The sequence below is a fragment of the Lipomyces tetrasporus genome (genome assembly GCF_029532465.1).
Source record: "Lipomyces tetrasporus strain NRRL Y-64009 chromosome Unknown POJ06scaffold_2, whole genome shotgun sequence".
NCBI classification, from domain to species: Eukaryota; Fungi; Ascomycota; class Lipomycetes; order Lipomycetales; family Lipomycetaceae; genus Lipomyces; species Lipomyces tetrasporus.
In genome coordinates, this window is record NW_026611597.1 from 897248 (window position 1) to 911506 (window position 14259).

The 14259-nt window shown below is 50.9% G+C and overlaps 5 protein-coding genes across 5 annotated transcripts; 2 read left to right on the top strand and 3 right to left on the bottom strand.

The window, feature by feature from the left end:
* Window positions 1-177: 177 nt before the first annotated feature.
* Window positions 178-2204, bottom strand: POJ06DRAFT_193284 (phosphoesterase family-domain-containing protein; the record flags this gene model as incomplete). The annotated part of the gene is made up of 3 exons (XM_056184907.1): window positions 178-783; window positions 834-1657; window positions 1709-2204. The coding sequence occupies 3 exons, from the start codon at window positions 2202-2204 to the stop codon at window positions 178-180; spliced, it is 1926 nt and encodes a 641-aa protein (XP_056046189.1).
* Window positions 2205-3293: 1089 nt separating this feature from the next.
* POJ06DRAFT_245515 (multicopper oxidase-domain-containing protein) lies at window positions 3294-5719 on the top strand. Its single transcript, XM_056186659.1, has one exon. It carries the CDS (start codon window positions 3654-3656, stop codon window positions 5652-5654), a length of 2001 nt encoding a protein of 666 aa, XP_056046190.1. The 5' UTR covers window positions 3294-3653; the 3' UTR covers window positions 5655-5719.
* A 36-nt stretch (window positions 5720-5755) lies between these two features.
* On the bottom strand, window positions 5756-6283 carry POJ06DRAFT_273352 (uncharacterized protein; the record flags this gene model as incomplete). The annotated part of the gene is made up of 2 exons (XM_056189584.1): window positions 5756-6157; window positions 6208-6283. 2 exons carry the CDS (start codon window positions 6281-6283, stop codon window positions 5805-5807), a joined length of 429 nt encoding a protein of 142 aa, XP_056046191.1. The 3' UTR covers window positions 5756-5804.
* Window positions 6284-7127: 844 nt separating this feature from the next.
* POJ06DRAFT_245518 (acyl-CoA dehydrogenase/oxidase) lies at window positions 7128-9035 on the top strand. The gene is made up of 2 exons (XM_056186660.1): window positions 7128-7326; window positions 7380-9035. The coding sequence occupies exons 1-2, from the start codon at window positions 7288-7290 to the stop codon at window positions 8973-8975; spliced, it is 1635 nt and encodes a 544-aa protein (XP_056046192.1). The 5' UTR covers window positions 7128-7287; the 3' UTR covers window positions 8976-9035.
* Window positions 9036-9262: 227 nt separating this feature from the next.
* POJ06DRAFT_54868 (uncharacterized protein) lies at window positions 9263-12986 on the bottom strand. The gene is made up of 3 exons (XM_056191197.1): window positions 12485-12986; window positions 11941-12423; window positions 9263-11888 (listed from the first exon to the last, which is right to left on the bottom strand). Exons 1-3 carry the CDS (start codon window positions 12600-12602, stop codon window positions 9550-9552), a joined length of 2940 nt encoding a protein of 979 aa, XP_056046193.1. The 5' UTR covers window positions 12603-12986; the 3' UTR covers window positions 9263-9549.
* Window positions 12987-14259: the final 1273 nt, after the last annotated feature.

Sequence of the window (14259 nt, forward strand, 5' to 3'; positions counted from 1 at the left end):
GTGTGTGTGTAATCCAGATCTATATTACAGCATTTTAGTTTCGTTTGAACAGAACAAAAATTCTATAACTATATGACCAAATAACGATTTTATTGACCAACTTTTGCATTTTGTTTATCATCATTCATCTATCATCAATTGGCATCCAGAATATCCCCTGGGCCAAGTTGACCTCGTCTAATAGGAAACAGAGAAAATATTGAAGTGCTGAGCATCCTTGCAGAGGCCAGCGACACCGCTCTGGGTCTTAGTGCAGAGGAACTGGCCCTCATGCATGATAAGGTATCCCCACTGTCGGTCATAGGCAATCGTGAAGATCGAAGCCTCTTCCTGGGTCTTGTAGAAGTGGCCAGAGTAGTGGAGGTAGTATCCGGACGCGGACTTGATATAAAAGTTGTGAGAGAACTCGTTGCCGACCTGGACGACGTAGAATCGCTGGGACTCGTCGCTGAGCTCGAGGTCGACGTTCTCGGGGTGGGCGTACTTCGAAGTGTAAATGAGCTTCTTATGCTTATCATTGAATGCAAAAGCATATCTGTGCACACCAGAGCCGCGCTGGAACACAAGAAATCGACCCTCGGTTAGCTGTCCACGGACCTGCTTGTGGCCAATTTCAGTCCAGAGCGCGGCTTGCTTAGTCTGCTTGCCGTAAGGGACAGGAGGACGACTGAAGGGGAGTGTAGGGTAGTACTTCTCAGTGCAGAGAGAGTATCCATCGTAGTCACCCTTAGCGTCAATGTGGGGATACGAATGATTGGCAATCGCAGGGATGTCAAGAATAGGCTATTCAAAGCATGAGTGTGCGTCGCGCGGAAAATACTTGGGACACTTACATGCTCAAAGTCGAACATGTTAACCAAGTTCGACATGTGGTTGCGTCTCCAGGGATTCATTTCCTTAACAGTAAACTTTTTGCCAATTGACTTGGCCCACTGCTCGAGGAACAAGAGCTGCGAGTTGTGATCAGAGGGCTCAGTGAAGACCTTGCCACCGCGAGTCCATGGGGAGACGACGTAGAATGGAACACGGAAACCAGGACCAGAAGGAACAAAGTTCTCCGGGTGCTCAGGATCGTACGACCACTCACCAACAGTACCGTTAGGAGAGATAACAGGAGGCACGTGATCACCGAATCCTCCAGTCTCGTCATAGGAGACGATGAGAGCAGTCTCGTTGTAGAGGGGCGACGAGGTAATGGCATCGAGGACACGCTGCTGAAGCCATGCGCCATCGTTGGGTCGGTAAGGAGGATGCTCAGAGAGCTCAGCCGGACCAATGATCCAAGAAATCTGGGGCAGGGTGCCGTTAGCGGCCTGCTCGTAGAATGCCTCAAGACCGGCGTAGCCAACACCCTTAGTAGCCAAAGCAGAGCCCGAGTCGGCATCCTGATACTGCTCAAACCACGCGAATGGGTTGTCGTCAAAGTTGTCCTCATCCTGATAGACGAACCACGAAATTCCCTGCTCCTCGAGATACTCGGCAACCGTCTTCCATTTCAATGGGTAGCAGGCGTACTTGATGTCACCATTGGTCTCACAGCCAGGAGTCTCGTAGTTCTCAATGTATGGGCCCCCGTTGACTTCAGGGTCGCCAGGATAGCTACCATTAATATTGATGGTACCGGAAACCCAGGTAACGCGATTGGGGTTAGTGGGACCTTCAATCGCCATCAGCATCGGTTAGCCACGGCACAACAGTCTAAGCTTACCAATAACAGACTCCTGATACATGTCGCCGATAGTCCATCCCTCCACAATGGAGAAATGAGTAGGAATATCAGATCGCTTGAGATAACCCCACGACCACGCGGTGTTGTTAGTGACCCATCCGTTGATCTTGCCAAAGTTCCACGAGTTATGGTTAGGAGTCCAATCGTTGGAGCCAGCAATGATACACTCAGTAGACTCCTTATATTTCGGATCCTCGTTCAACCACCATGGGAGAAGGTAGTCGGCATCGGAGCTGGCAGTCGGTTGGTACCAGATTTCTTTATCGTCCGTAAGTAGTATATTTGGATCTTTGAAACCACGAACACCGGCCATAGTACCAAAGTAGTGATCAAACGCACGGTTCTCCTGCATGAAGAAAACAATATGTTTAATGTCTTTCAGCTTGTCAGTGTAAGCAGAAGCAGCAGCAGTACTGGCCGAGACAGCGCTAGCCATGAGACTGGCCGCCATGGCGAGCTTTGAGAAGGAGACCATGACGTCAAAATCGACGGACGAACAGCCGGAAGCGACGAGGACTCTATTGGTGGGACCTTAGGGTGGTGAGAGGAGCTTCTGGGAGGGGAGGCCGCACATATCTAATATTCCTCGAACTGTGTAAAAGAATGGGTCTAATCAGGCATTGAGTAAAGCAGGTACTCAAGCTCGAATCGCTTAATTCGCGCGCCATGTGCTAAAAACGGCGAGAATGGTAAAGATGTCAGACACGGATGCGACCCTGTCGGACTCTACACGTGGACACCCGATCAAGAATTATGGCATGAACCTAAACACAACGCATAATGTTTGAAATCAAACGAATAGGCTGCTGCATGAGGTGATTCGACGGTGACTTGACGCCTGAGCCTGAGCAGGCCATGAAGCCGCTCGGTTGTGGCCGTGTAATAATGATTGAACATCACATATTACATACCATGACACCTATCGTCATTCGGCCATTCACGGTTGACCAAAGTCAAGATACCGGTTTACGGACGTCCCGCCGCTAACGGTCGATATTATCAATACGTCAAACATTATGAATAATCGGTTACCGGGATATATTCGATTGCCCCAGGTTTCTGATCCTTGGCTCCTCTCGGCCCTCCTGAGCTAAGTTCAATGCCTCAAGCGCCAGCCAATGCTAATTAAGCTGTACTTCTGTCTAACGCTTCTTGGCGTGGATCTGCAAGATCCCGGAATTCTCCGGTCCACTCTTTTCGAGCCGAGATGACAGAAATCCAGCTGTAAGCAAATGCATCAGTCTTCTTTAGTAGGAATCTTAGAGCAGACAATTAGCTGGTTGTTTCTTATCAATGATGGTACTTTGGTGGCTGTAAGTCAGCCTATCAGATAGCATATCAGATTCACGGGGGCTGACAAATGAACATATTGGAACGAAAGGCATCATATTTCGATCAAAGTTTTCGATTCCGATTTGCCGAGTAGAGCAAGCCGCCGGAATGCATGCAAGATTCAGGCTCGCAAGGCTCTAAAACGGCAGTACAATTTGAGACCAATAAGAACGACAGTACCAGGGTGTGCAATTAAGTTTGGTAGTGAGGAATTTATAGATGCCCAGCAAATCTCAGGGCCGGGCACGTGCAGGCACCAGCAGGCACCAAGATGATGATGATCGCACAGAATCGTATGCGGCGCGACCCGATCACGAACTCTCTCTGGCAACCACCTCTGCTGGCCAACCGAACCTTGCTGTAAGATAATTGTGATTTACGATGCCAGTATTGGTAATGCCGCGCGGGCAGGACAAAGTATACTGCCGGCTTCGAGAAAGTTGCTCGTTGCCCCTGAATAGCTAACTCATTTCGCGCCTTTGGCTCGTTTTCAATTCAATCATACCCGGGGAAGGACGAACATTGCAGCGGGATCTGGTATTATAAGAGTACGATGTACAAGTTCTTGCAGGCTTTGCTACGGTAATTCATCATGCTGTCGGCATATGCCCGCAGATCGGGTCATTATCGTTTCAGTGGGAATCAACGCATCGCATTGCTCTTCTTCGTCACAGCTACAGTTGCCATATTACTCCTAGTTGTTCCGGTACCCAGTACAAGGGCCACGTCGACGGCGGTCTGTCAAACGTCATGTCATATCAACGATAGGGAGGAATTGATGTCCACGCATCCCTATTACACAGAAAATGCAGACAAGAAAATACGTGAATACACATTCGAGGTTGCGAGGCAGGTGCTGTCATTTCCGGACGGCGTTGCAAAGTCGATGGTCCTCGTCAATGGATATTTCCCTGGACCGACTATCCGAGCAAATAAAGGAGATACTTTGGTTGTGCATGTGAACAATCATCTCAATGAATCTACGTCACTACATTTCCACGGTCTGCATCAGCGAGGGACGAACTCCATGGACGGCGTTCCTGGTGTGACACAGTGCGGAATTCCACCGGGCAAAAGCTTCACTTACTCAATCAAGCTTACTCAGTCCGGCACGTTTTGGTGGCACTCTCATTCGGCGACGCAGAGGATAGACGGAATGGCTGGTGCGCTCGTCGTGCACGACGTAGTGGAGGAGAAGTATCAGCTCGGAAGAGACTACGACGACGAAGTCATTATATTGTTGCAGGATTACTATCATGCACCAGGTGAGGAGATGTTTAAGTGGTATCTATCGCGATCTTCAGCTGGTTTGGAGCCGGTGCCGGATAATGGTCTCGTCAACGGCCGTGCCTTTAGCGACGTCTGTTCTCGCACGCACGAACTATATCCGTGCACGTCTACAGCAGACGTGAGGTCAGCGCAGTTTAGTTTCGTTAGAGGCAAGAAGTATCGACTTCGGGTGATCAACGCGGCAGCATTTGCGGAAATAAACATTTCGTTAGACCGACACGTTTTGACGGTCATCGAGGCTGACACTGCGGAAACAGAGCCAACAGATGTTCACTTTGCTCCAATCGCCCCAGGTCAGCGGTATTCTTTTCTCGTCACTGCCGAGACGTCCGGCCCGGTTGCCCAAGTCACTCTGCGCGCTGACATGAACACGAATTGCTTCAACTACCGCAACCCGACCCTTGATCCCGAGGTTCGTGCTGTCGTCAATCTTGTGGATGACAGCGCGACCATTGCCAACCGGGCATCCAGCCGACTTCGGTCCCTTCTTTTAGCCAGAAGGTCCGAGCCGGAATCCCAAAGGTGGGATGACATCCTACTTCCCGAGTTTTGCCGTGACTTGGATGCAAGTCTTCTTGTTCCCGTGTCCGGCGGTCCCCACTCGGATCCCGTGCCTGCTTTTGATGAACGGGTGCAAGTATGGACCAAGACCCTGAAACTCGAACGAGTCAATCTAGCTCCATTCGGATTTATTAACCGCACGTCATTCTTGCCCGCCATTGGTGCGCCTAATTTGCACGTCGCGTTGGGACTAGCAGACGCGGCCACCACGGTGCGCGTGCCAACTGTCGGCGGGAAGAAAAACACAGAGCCGTGGGGCGGCGACCAGCTCATCGTTCCGATCTCAATGAATGACGACAACAAAGGAGGCAAAGTTATCGAATTGGTTATCCATAACCCCGATGAATCCGCGCATCCATTTCATTTGCACGGACATGATATGTGGCTGGTCCGCACATTTTCGGCACATGCAGGATTAGGCGGCTGGAAACAGAAGTACAAATCGGAATACGTTCTCGCAAACGTTGTCCCGCGCGACACAATCATGGTGCCGAGACTGGGCCACGCGGTCGTGCGATTCGTAGCCGATAATCCGGGAATTTGGGTGTTCCATTGCCATATATTGTGGCATTTACGGGCAGGCATGATGATGCAGTTCGCGGTTGGGCTGGATACACTAGATGGTGGAATTGTCACGAGCGAAATGCTGCAACAGTGTAGTATAGAGCGCGAGCTGGGTGAAAAATTGTTGGCGCCTCTGCCGGGAGATGAATTTAGAAAGGGCATGATCGCGCCGACATGACGGTCACGCTGACCTAATAGTACATAGATTGATCACAAATAACGGGATGTCCAGTACAATTCTACGTATTATCTAACATATACAATGGCCAAAATGGGATACTAAAACTGACTGTGAAGCATAGAGAATCACTCGGCTTTAACTGACAGTTTATACTCTCGTCTTCCATGGCCTCGCATGCTTTAACAGCCTGACAAACCCCAAAATACTCCGATCGTCGTCCCCCGGCACAAAGAAATTCTCCAACTGCTCGTCTCGATCACCGACGGCCGTCGTGTCGAGGTAAGTATAAATCTGCACTGCAATGTCAGGATCCTGAACGTGAGCATCCGCACGCAACCGTCTTGCGTCGATTTCGGCAAGTAGCTGCGCTCGACGTTGCTGGATTTGCGATGTTGTTAAGATGCGGGGCAGATATGCTTCCATGTAGGCATCTAATGCTGCCGATAGCAGTTCGCGCAGGCGACTGGTCTGCCGAATATACAGCAGTTCCATACAGCATGCTTGCGAATGTTAGCCAACAGGTCAAGTTTAGCTTGATCGATTACCGTACCGGTAAACACGATAGCAGGTATGGAGCTAAATATCGCCCGGCACATAGGGCTTAGCAGATGCGATGAGAATCCCATGGTTGGTACTTAGATTCAGAATGAAGGGCCAGTGACTGGTACAGAAATCTCGGATTACCTGCCGCTCATATAATTGTAATACAGCAATCTCGGACAGTGACAGCCCATCGTCTCGTCTAGATCTGTAAACAGTGAATTTCCCATCGCCCGAGTCGATGACGCAGGGGTGCGAGGACAATAATAGCACGGATAATGCCTCTTGGAGTGTGCTTGAACGCGATGGGGCTTTTGAAGCGGTGCGATGACAGAATTCAGGGGACCGGTCGGTTATTGGCGGTGCAAAGGCACCGTCAGAATAATAAATTTTGTCCGCCTCAATTCAGTAAACCAGAGGACGAGAATATAGAACGATTGTTCTGTGCCATTGATTTACACTTGGGGCTATTGAGTACGCGAACTCGGCCATGAAATTGGCGTTGTCAACAAAGTCAGGTGTCGTTTATGGCCCCATTCCGAGCTCTATTTCGGCTACGTGTTTGTATACGGAAGAAATTCAGGAAGAAGGGAGTGCCCCGATATCTGTTCAGCAATATGTCCTGAGCAACAGTTGTCTATTTAATTCTTGAGCCAGACAGTAATCTGTTCAATGTGGTCCTCGGCAACATTGTTTAGTTTCCTGGCCAAATTCTCCATGTGCCCTTCTCCACACGCTGGTGTGGTGAAGTACCTGTTTTCGAGATTAGGGTTACCTATATCTCACGCTGCGCGCTCTTTACACACGTACAGGCGCATTCATAGTCAAATATGCCTCATAGCTCAGAACCGTTTAAGTTTAGGGTACCCCACACATGCGGGGATGCATGTGACAGCTAACCAACTGGGAACTCGAAGCCATCGTGGGCCGACGTCATTCTGGTCGAACTCCACACATCCTCGGCACGCACCTTAATCAGCAGACCCGCCGCCATTTTAATCCTCCGGCATCCACTTAATGTGCACGTTAGCTCTCATCTATTCTGTCCACTCGGATACTATCCTATAGATTTTCCAACTGCATACACATCATGTCCAACCAACAGTCGCAATCAAGCTTCACCGCTGAGGTATGTGCCCGCAAGAGTGATTTGTCCTGCGCACTAGCTAACATGTGATAAAGGACGTCGCGAAACACAATTCCGAGGAATCCCTCTGGATCATTGTCGACGGCGGCGTGTTCGACCTCACATCTTTCCAGAATGAGCATCCCGGTGGTAAGAAGATCCTCAAGCGTGTTGCCGGCAAAGACGCGTCCAAAATGTTCTGGAAATACCATAATGCCGGCATCTTGAAGAAGTACACTCCCAAGCTCCAGATTGGATCCATTGGTGGAGCGGCCGCGCCCGCTCCTGCTGTTGAGAAGATGGAGACGCCTGCTCCCTCTGCCGCTGCTGCGCCTGTCGAGGTCAAGGACGCTAGGGAAACGTTTGAGACGTATGGTGATCTCGTGCCATTTGCTGATCCGTCATGGTACCAAGGTTACTCCACCACCTACTACAACGCGTCCCATGTTGCGCTCCGAAACGAGGTCCGCGAGTGGGTTGAGTCGGAAATTGAGCCGTTTGTCGGAGAGTGGGACGAGAAGAAGGATGTCCCGAGGGAAGTCTATCTCGAGATGGGACGCCGCGGATATCTTGCTGGTGCGCTCGGCGTTCACTATCCGACCGAATATACCGACATCCGGCCAAAGTGCGTCGCTGTCGAGCAGTGGGATCATTTCCACGAATTCATTCTCACCGATGAGATTGCGCGGGCTGGATCAGGCGGTCTTGTTTGGCACCTTCTCGGCGGCTTCGGAATTGGTGCGCCGCCGGTGATCAAGTTTTGCCGGCCGGAGGTCAAGAAGCGGGTGCTACCTGGACTGTTGTCCGGCGAGAAGAGAATTTGCTTGTGCATCACTGAGCCCGACGCTGGGAGCGACGTTGCCAATCTCACTTCGACGGCCAAGAAGACCGACGACGGAAAGTATTTCATTGTCAACGGCGAGAAGAAGTGGATTACGAATGGCATTTGGTCCGATTACTTCACCGTCGCTGTCCGCACTGGCGGCGAAGGCATGGGCGGTGTTTCGCTCCTGTTGATCGAGAAGACCATGCCTGGAGTTAACGTGCGACGCATGGACTGTTCTGGCATGTGGAGTTCCGGCACGACGTACGTTACGTTCGAGGACGTCAAGGTTCCGGTCGAGAATTTGATCGGGAAGGAGAACCAGGGCTTCAAAGTCATCATGACGAATTTTAATCACGAGCGCATGGGAATCATCATCCAGGCCAACCGGTTCTCGCGCGTGTGCTACGAGGAAGCAATGAAATACGGCCACAAGCGCCGCACGTTTGGCAAGCGCTTGATCGACCACCCGGTCATTCGGGCCAAGCTCGCCAACATGGCCATCCGCATCGAGGCCACGCACAACTGGCTCGAGAACCTGATCTTCCAGACCAATTCCATGTCGGAGCAGGAGGCCATGTATCGTCTTGGCGGCGCGATCGCCGGTCTCAAGGCCCAGGCTACTCAGACGTTTGAATTCTGTGCGCGCGAAGCGGCCCAGATTTTCGGCGGTCTTTCGTATTCACGCGGCGGTCAGGGCGGCAAGGTCGAGCGTCTGTACCGCGAGGTTCGTGCATATGCAATTCCCGGCGGGTCGGAGGAGATCATGCTGGATCTGTCCATTCGGCAGTCGCTGCGTGTGCATCAGGCGTTGGGAGCAAAGCTGTAAATTTGTTCATGGGTTTATTCGGAACAGGGTGTCTTTGGTTGTTCTGATTTGTCGTAAATAGTAATGTTTTCGTTTCACATTGACCTAACAATTCAATATTGTTCGAAGATAAACATATATATGTATTAACATAACCCCCGGTACTATGCATCGTAAACTAGATTTTTTTTGCCAAAATCAACCACCTCCACGATCCGGAACAAAAAAAAAAAAGAATATGTCACTATCAAGACAATGATCATCTATATGAAATAAAAAGATATTCAAAAAAAAAATTTACGGAACAAGAAATAAATATACAACGAAGACGAAATCAAACAAATGCCGATGCGGAAAAAAAAACGCCGCTCCTCCCCGCCCTCTTGCCGCCGCCAACAAACACTGGCCTTCGCACAATCGATATGAGGTGTAGTAAAATCTCCCGTAAAACATAATAACACAATAGTAATGAAAATCCCGGTATTTTGCACTGATAAATAAAACCACAAAACTGTCGCCCCCCCTTGGTTCCCCCTCCTCCGGCTGGGATGTACCATGCTTTCGTTGAAAAAAATTCACAATACCAAAAAAGCGATTACAACCACTCCTTGTACCGTCGCATGTAGATCTTCTTGACGATCTGGGTCGACACAAAGTACCCGACAATGGCGGCGATCAGGAACGGATAAAACATGCCGGGCACAGGCAGCATCTGGAGCACGGACGTGCCGAGCGGCGTGAACGGGATGATGATGCCGACGACGACGACGCTGACGGTGCCGAGCGCGAGCTGCCAGGACGGGTTGCGCTGGATGAACGGCAGCTTCTCGGTCCTGATCATGTGCACGATCAGGGTCTGGGTAATCAGGCCGACGTAGAACCAGCACGTCTGGAAGTACTTGACATCGTCCGTGAACGGCATTCGGAAATCAAAGTAGAACCACAGGACAACGAACGTGTAGACGTCGAAGATCGAAGACAGCGGGCCGAGATACAACATGAACTTGAAGATCGAGTCCGCCGACCATTGGTGCGGGTGCAACAAGTACTCGTCGTCCACGTTATCCCACGGGATCGCAATCTGAGAGATGTCGTACAGCAAGTTCTGAGTCAAGATCTGGTTACCGGTCATTGGCTGGAACGGCAACCAGGCTGACGCAATCAGAACCGAGAAAACGTTGCCAAAGTTGGACGAGGCAGCCATCTTGATGTACTTGATCGTGTTCGCGTGGGTTTTTCTGCCCCGGATGATGGCCTGCGTGATCACATGGAGAGACTTCTCGAGCAGGATGAAGTCGGCCGCGTCTTTGGCGAGTGGAGTAGCAGTGTCTACTGAGATACCGCAGTCGGCGCCGCGCAGCGCAAGAGCGTCGTTGATACCGTCGCCAAGGAAGCCGACCGTATGGCCGTTCTTCTTCAAGATATTGACAATGTTGAACTTCTGGAACGGCGTAAGCTTTGCAAACACGGTGGTTCGCTCGACAATATCGTCAAGCTCTTCCTCGTTGTCCTCGATCTCTTCAAGTTCGGGACCAGTGATGATGTATTCAGTGTCAATGCCGACGTCCTTGCAGACCTTGCACGCGACAGCCAAGTTGTCACCGGTAAGAACCTTGATACCGACATGGTACTTCTTGAAATCCTCAATCGCAGCAGCGCAGTCGTCCTTGGGCGGGTCAAGGAATGTCAGGAATCCAACGAAGGTCAAATCAATTTCGTCCTTATCGGTACTGAAGTCCTTGCCTTCGAGCTCCTTGTCGGGAATGGCTTTGGTGGCTACCGCAAGCACACGGAGACCATCGCCATTAAGCTCGGCCACCTTGGCCAACAACTTCTGCCGATACTCATCCGACATCTCGACGTCAGTGCTCGCCCCGTTAGAATACTCGCGGACCTCAACACATATGTCAAGAAGCTCCTCGACTGCGCCCTTGCAAATCAGCTCGGCGTGAGTGGCCGAAGTCTTCAAGACGACACTCATTCTGCGACGAACGAAATCGAACGGAAACTCTTCGACTAGCGAGTAGAGCTGGCCCTTCTCCGACGAAGCATAGTCGGTCTTGACATGCTCGCTGGCTTCGGCAGCCTTGATGACGGCGGAATCAAGCACGTTCTTCAAGCCAGTCGAGAAATGCGAGTTCAGGAATGCGTAGTGGAGAACGTCAATGTTGTTGATGTTGGAAGAATCAAGATGCTCAGTCAGGACGACATTGTCCTGGGTCAAAGTTCCGGTTTTGTCGCTGCAGATAACATCAACGACGCCCATGGTCTGGATAGCATCGAGCTTGCGGACAATAGTCTTGTGCTTTGCCATTTCCGACGCACCGTAGGCCAAGTTCGCGTTCAGAATCATAGGTAACATTTCGGGCGTTAGACCGATCAAGACCGACATGCCGAACAAGACCGCCTCGTAAAAATCGCCAGTTGTAAGACCATTAACAACAATGACGATGGGGACCATGACGAGACCGAATCCAAGCAACAAGTAGGCAACCTTGCGGACACCAACATCGAACGAGTTGCGGGTCTCCATCGAATCAGAGTTAAGGGTCGAGTTGATAGTCGAGATGTACGTGGAGTTGCCTGTGGAGATGACGACAGCACGGCCGCGGCCGGACACAACGGATGTGGACATGAAGCAGATGTTGGATAGGTCAAATATCGAGTCGGGCTCGTTGACATTGGTCGACTTCTCAACCGGCAAGAACTCACCCGTAAGCGAAGACTGAGAGACGAACAGGTCCTTCGACTCGATCAGGATCACGTCACCCGGGAAGATGTCGCCAGGTCGAAGAGTCAACACGTCACCGGGCACGACATCAGCTATCGGAATCTCGGTCTCGACGAAGCCGCCGTTGCCATCGGGTCGCAAAATGCGAGTGAGAGGTTCAATCAAATCACGCATAGACTTGAAAGACTTTTGAGATTTCAACTCTGTTTCAGATTAGATGATAGCAATAGGCAGGTAAACACAGGGAATCCTCACCTTCGTAAGAGCGAAGACCAACACTAAGGATGACCATAGCAAGAACAAAGTAGAAAGTGGTGGAGTCCTCGGCAACAGTGATAGCCAAGATGCCGAGGATCATGAGCAAAACGTTGAACGGGTGGATCAAGCCCTGGAAGACGATAACATACCACGGCTTGAGGACCGCAGACGAGAGTTCGTTCTTGCCGTACTTAGCCAGACGCTCACTCGCCTCGGACGGGTCGATGCCATTGAATCCGGTGTCAAATCGCTTGAGAATATTGTCGACGTCGAGAGAAGCAACTTCACGAAGCGAGGCAGCGACACGGTGTTCCTCCTCGGACGATTTGGACAGGTTGGCGGTCTTGCCAAAGAGGACGTTGTAAATCCAAGTTTTCAAATCCTGCATCATACTGGTCTTCTGGGAAGCAGAGGATCTGATGGACACAGCATCTCCGTGAATGTGGGGTGTACCGATGCTTACTAGAACATCGTCCTCAGCTAGATAAGGAACTGTGTCAGTACAACTGACCATGGGGGAAGTCACCACCACGCGATTTACCTGAACCATAAGATAACGACGAGCTGGAGTTGATTGACGATGTTGACAGAGGAGTCTTTTCTGTGATGACGACACGCTTCTCGTCCTGAGACGAGCGCGCGGACAAGTGGGAACGCATTGTGAACGGGTGTGGAATGCTAGAAATGACGGGGCGGGGGGGGGGGGGGGACAAGGAATGCAGGTGATGCAACGACGACAAAAGACGGACACGGGCACTTAATGAATGACGAGCTGTGTGGAGACGGCCCCGCGGACGAAAGAGGAGACGAGCAGGAGGAGTGGAGGGCAAGGATATGAATAGTCGGGAGTGGTGTTGAGGTCAGTGGAATAGAGGGCACCAAGGACACGGATGAGTTGTTGTTGAAAAGGTCGGAAGAAGGCCGCCGAGGCGGGCGGAGCGAAAAACCAAAACCTATACCTAAGCCAGTGGGCCTCGAATCGGGACTAGCGCGGCTCAATTGCTTTATCGCAGGTCACTGCATGAGCCACGCGAGTGACAGTTTGTCACCCAAATGTCGGCGGCCAGTTCTGGACCGCCGCAAGCCGTAATCGTCCCTCAGCCGCCAAAGTTCTCGCCTGGCCGCTCTTCGTCATCAGCACTGGATTATGAATATCATCACCGCATTTGAGAATAGCAGCAGCAGCAAGGTAAGTACTAAGTAGCCGAAAATACGCAGTATACTCAGTGCTGAGCCTAATCGAAGCGATCCGCCATTTGTCTGTTTTGGTTTTCGTTGGATTCTTCATTTGTTATTTGTTTTGCCCAGACCGCCTGACGGTTGTTGTCACAGCTAATCTCCAGTCGTTGCTTTTGTTCTTGCTGGTCGGCGCCTCGTCTGTGCGAATACAATTGGAACGTTTACGGATTGTGCTCTAACTCTGCACTATCAAATATCACCTAGGTAACAGAGCCAGTATTCAGTATTCTTTGTATAGGCAAATCTAAGCGGTGTCTATTCCTTCCGCGTAGTCGTCGATTCAACGACCCAACTAAAAATTAGCTGAGCGTATGCCAACTGGCAATGACGTGGTAGAGCAACAACAGTGTGATCTGTACGCAACTCACAACATGATTGGCGGATCGATCGGGCGGACCGATGTGACCCACAACAACGACGGATCTGATAATTCTGAACCTAATTTCGCGAGGCTCATAATCTTAATCCTTGTGCTTGCAGTTCCCACCACCAAAGAGTCCATCAACACGCATACCGACGTCGCTGCCTTCTTTGCCAACCACCAATTCGGATATTTCGACTGGAGACATCTACAGGGGCCGTGGTGGTGGTGATCGCAAGCGGGTACGACAGGCTTGACCGATTATGCCCTTGTTCGCGTCCTGCACTCTGTTCCTCGTTACATATGATGCCCATTTCGAAATCGCTTAGCAACCGTTCGCGCCTTGAACTAAAATTAGAGCCAATAATATGACTTTGCTCGTACCTCGCACGCGACCTCGATCCAATTTAAGCGGTATCGGCGACAGTCGCCCACCGTGCGGCTCACGAACAAGGTTTGGTGCAAAAACGCATGTTGCGATCAACATAATTAATTGCCCAGTCGGCGCAATGCGGAATCTGGTGATGGCGACATTCCCTGTATGGCGTTTGTTAATGTATTCAATCCAACTCCTGGGCCACGTCCTCATGTACTCGCTCGAACTCAAATCTTTGATTAAGGAATGGACAGGCCTCCAGGTCCATCTGATTATGCATGCCGATATCGGTGGCTCAGAAGTTAATTACCCGCCGTCTTGCTACACTATGCGTACCTCG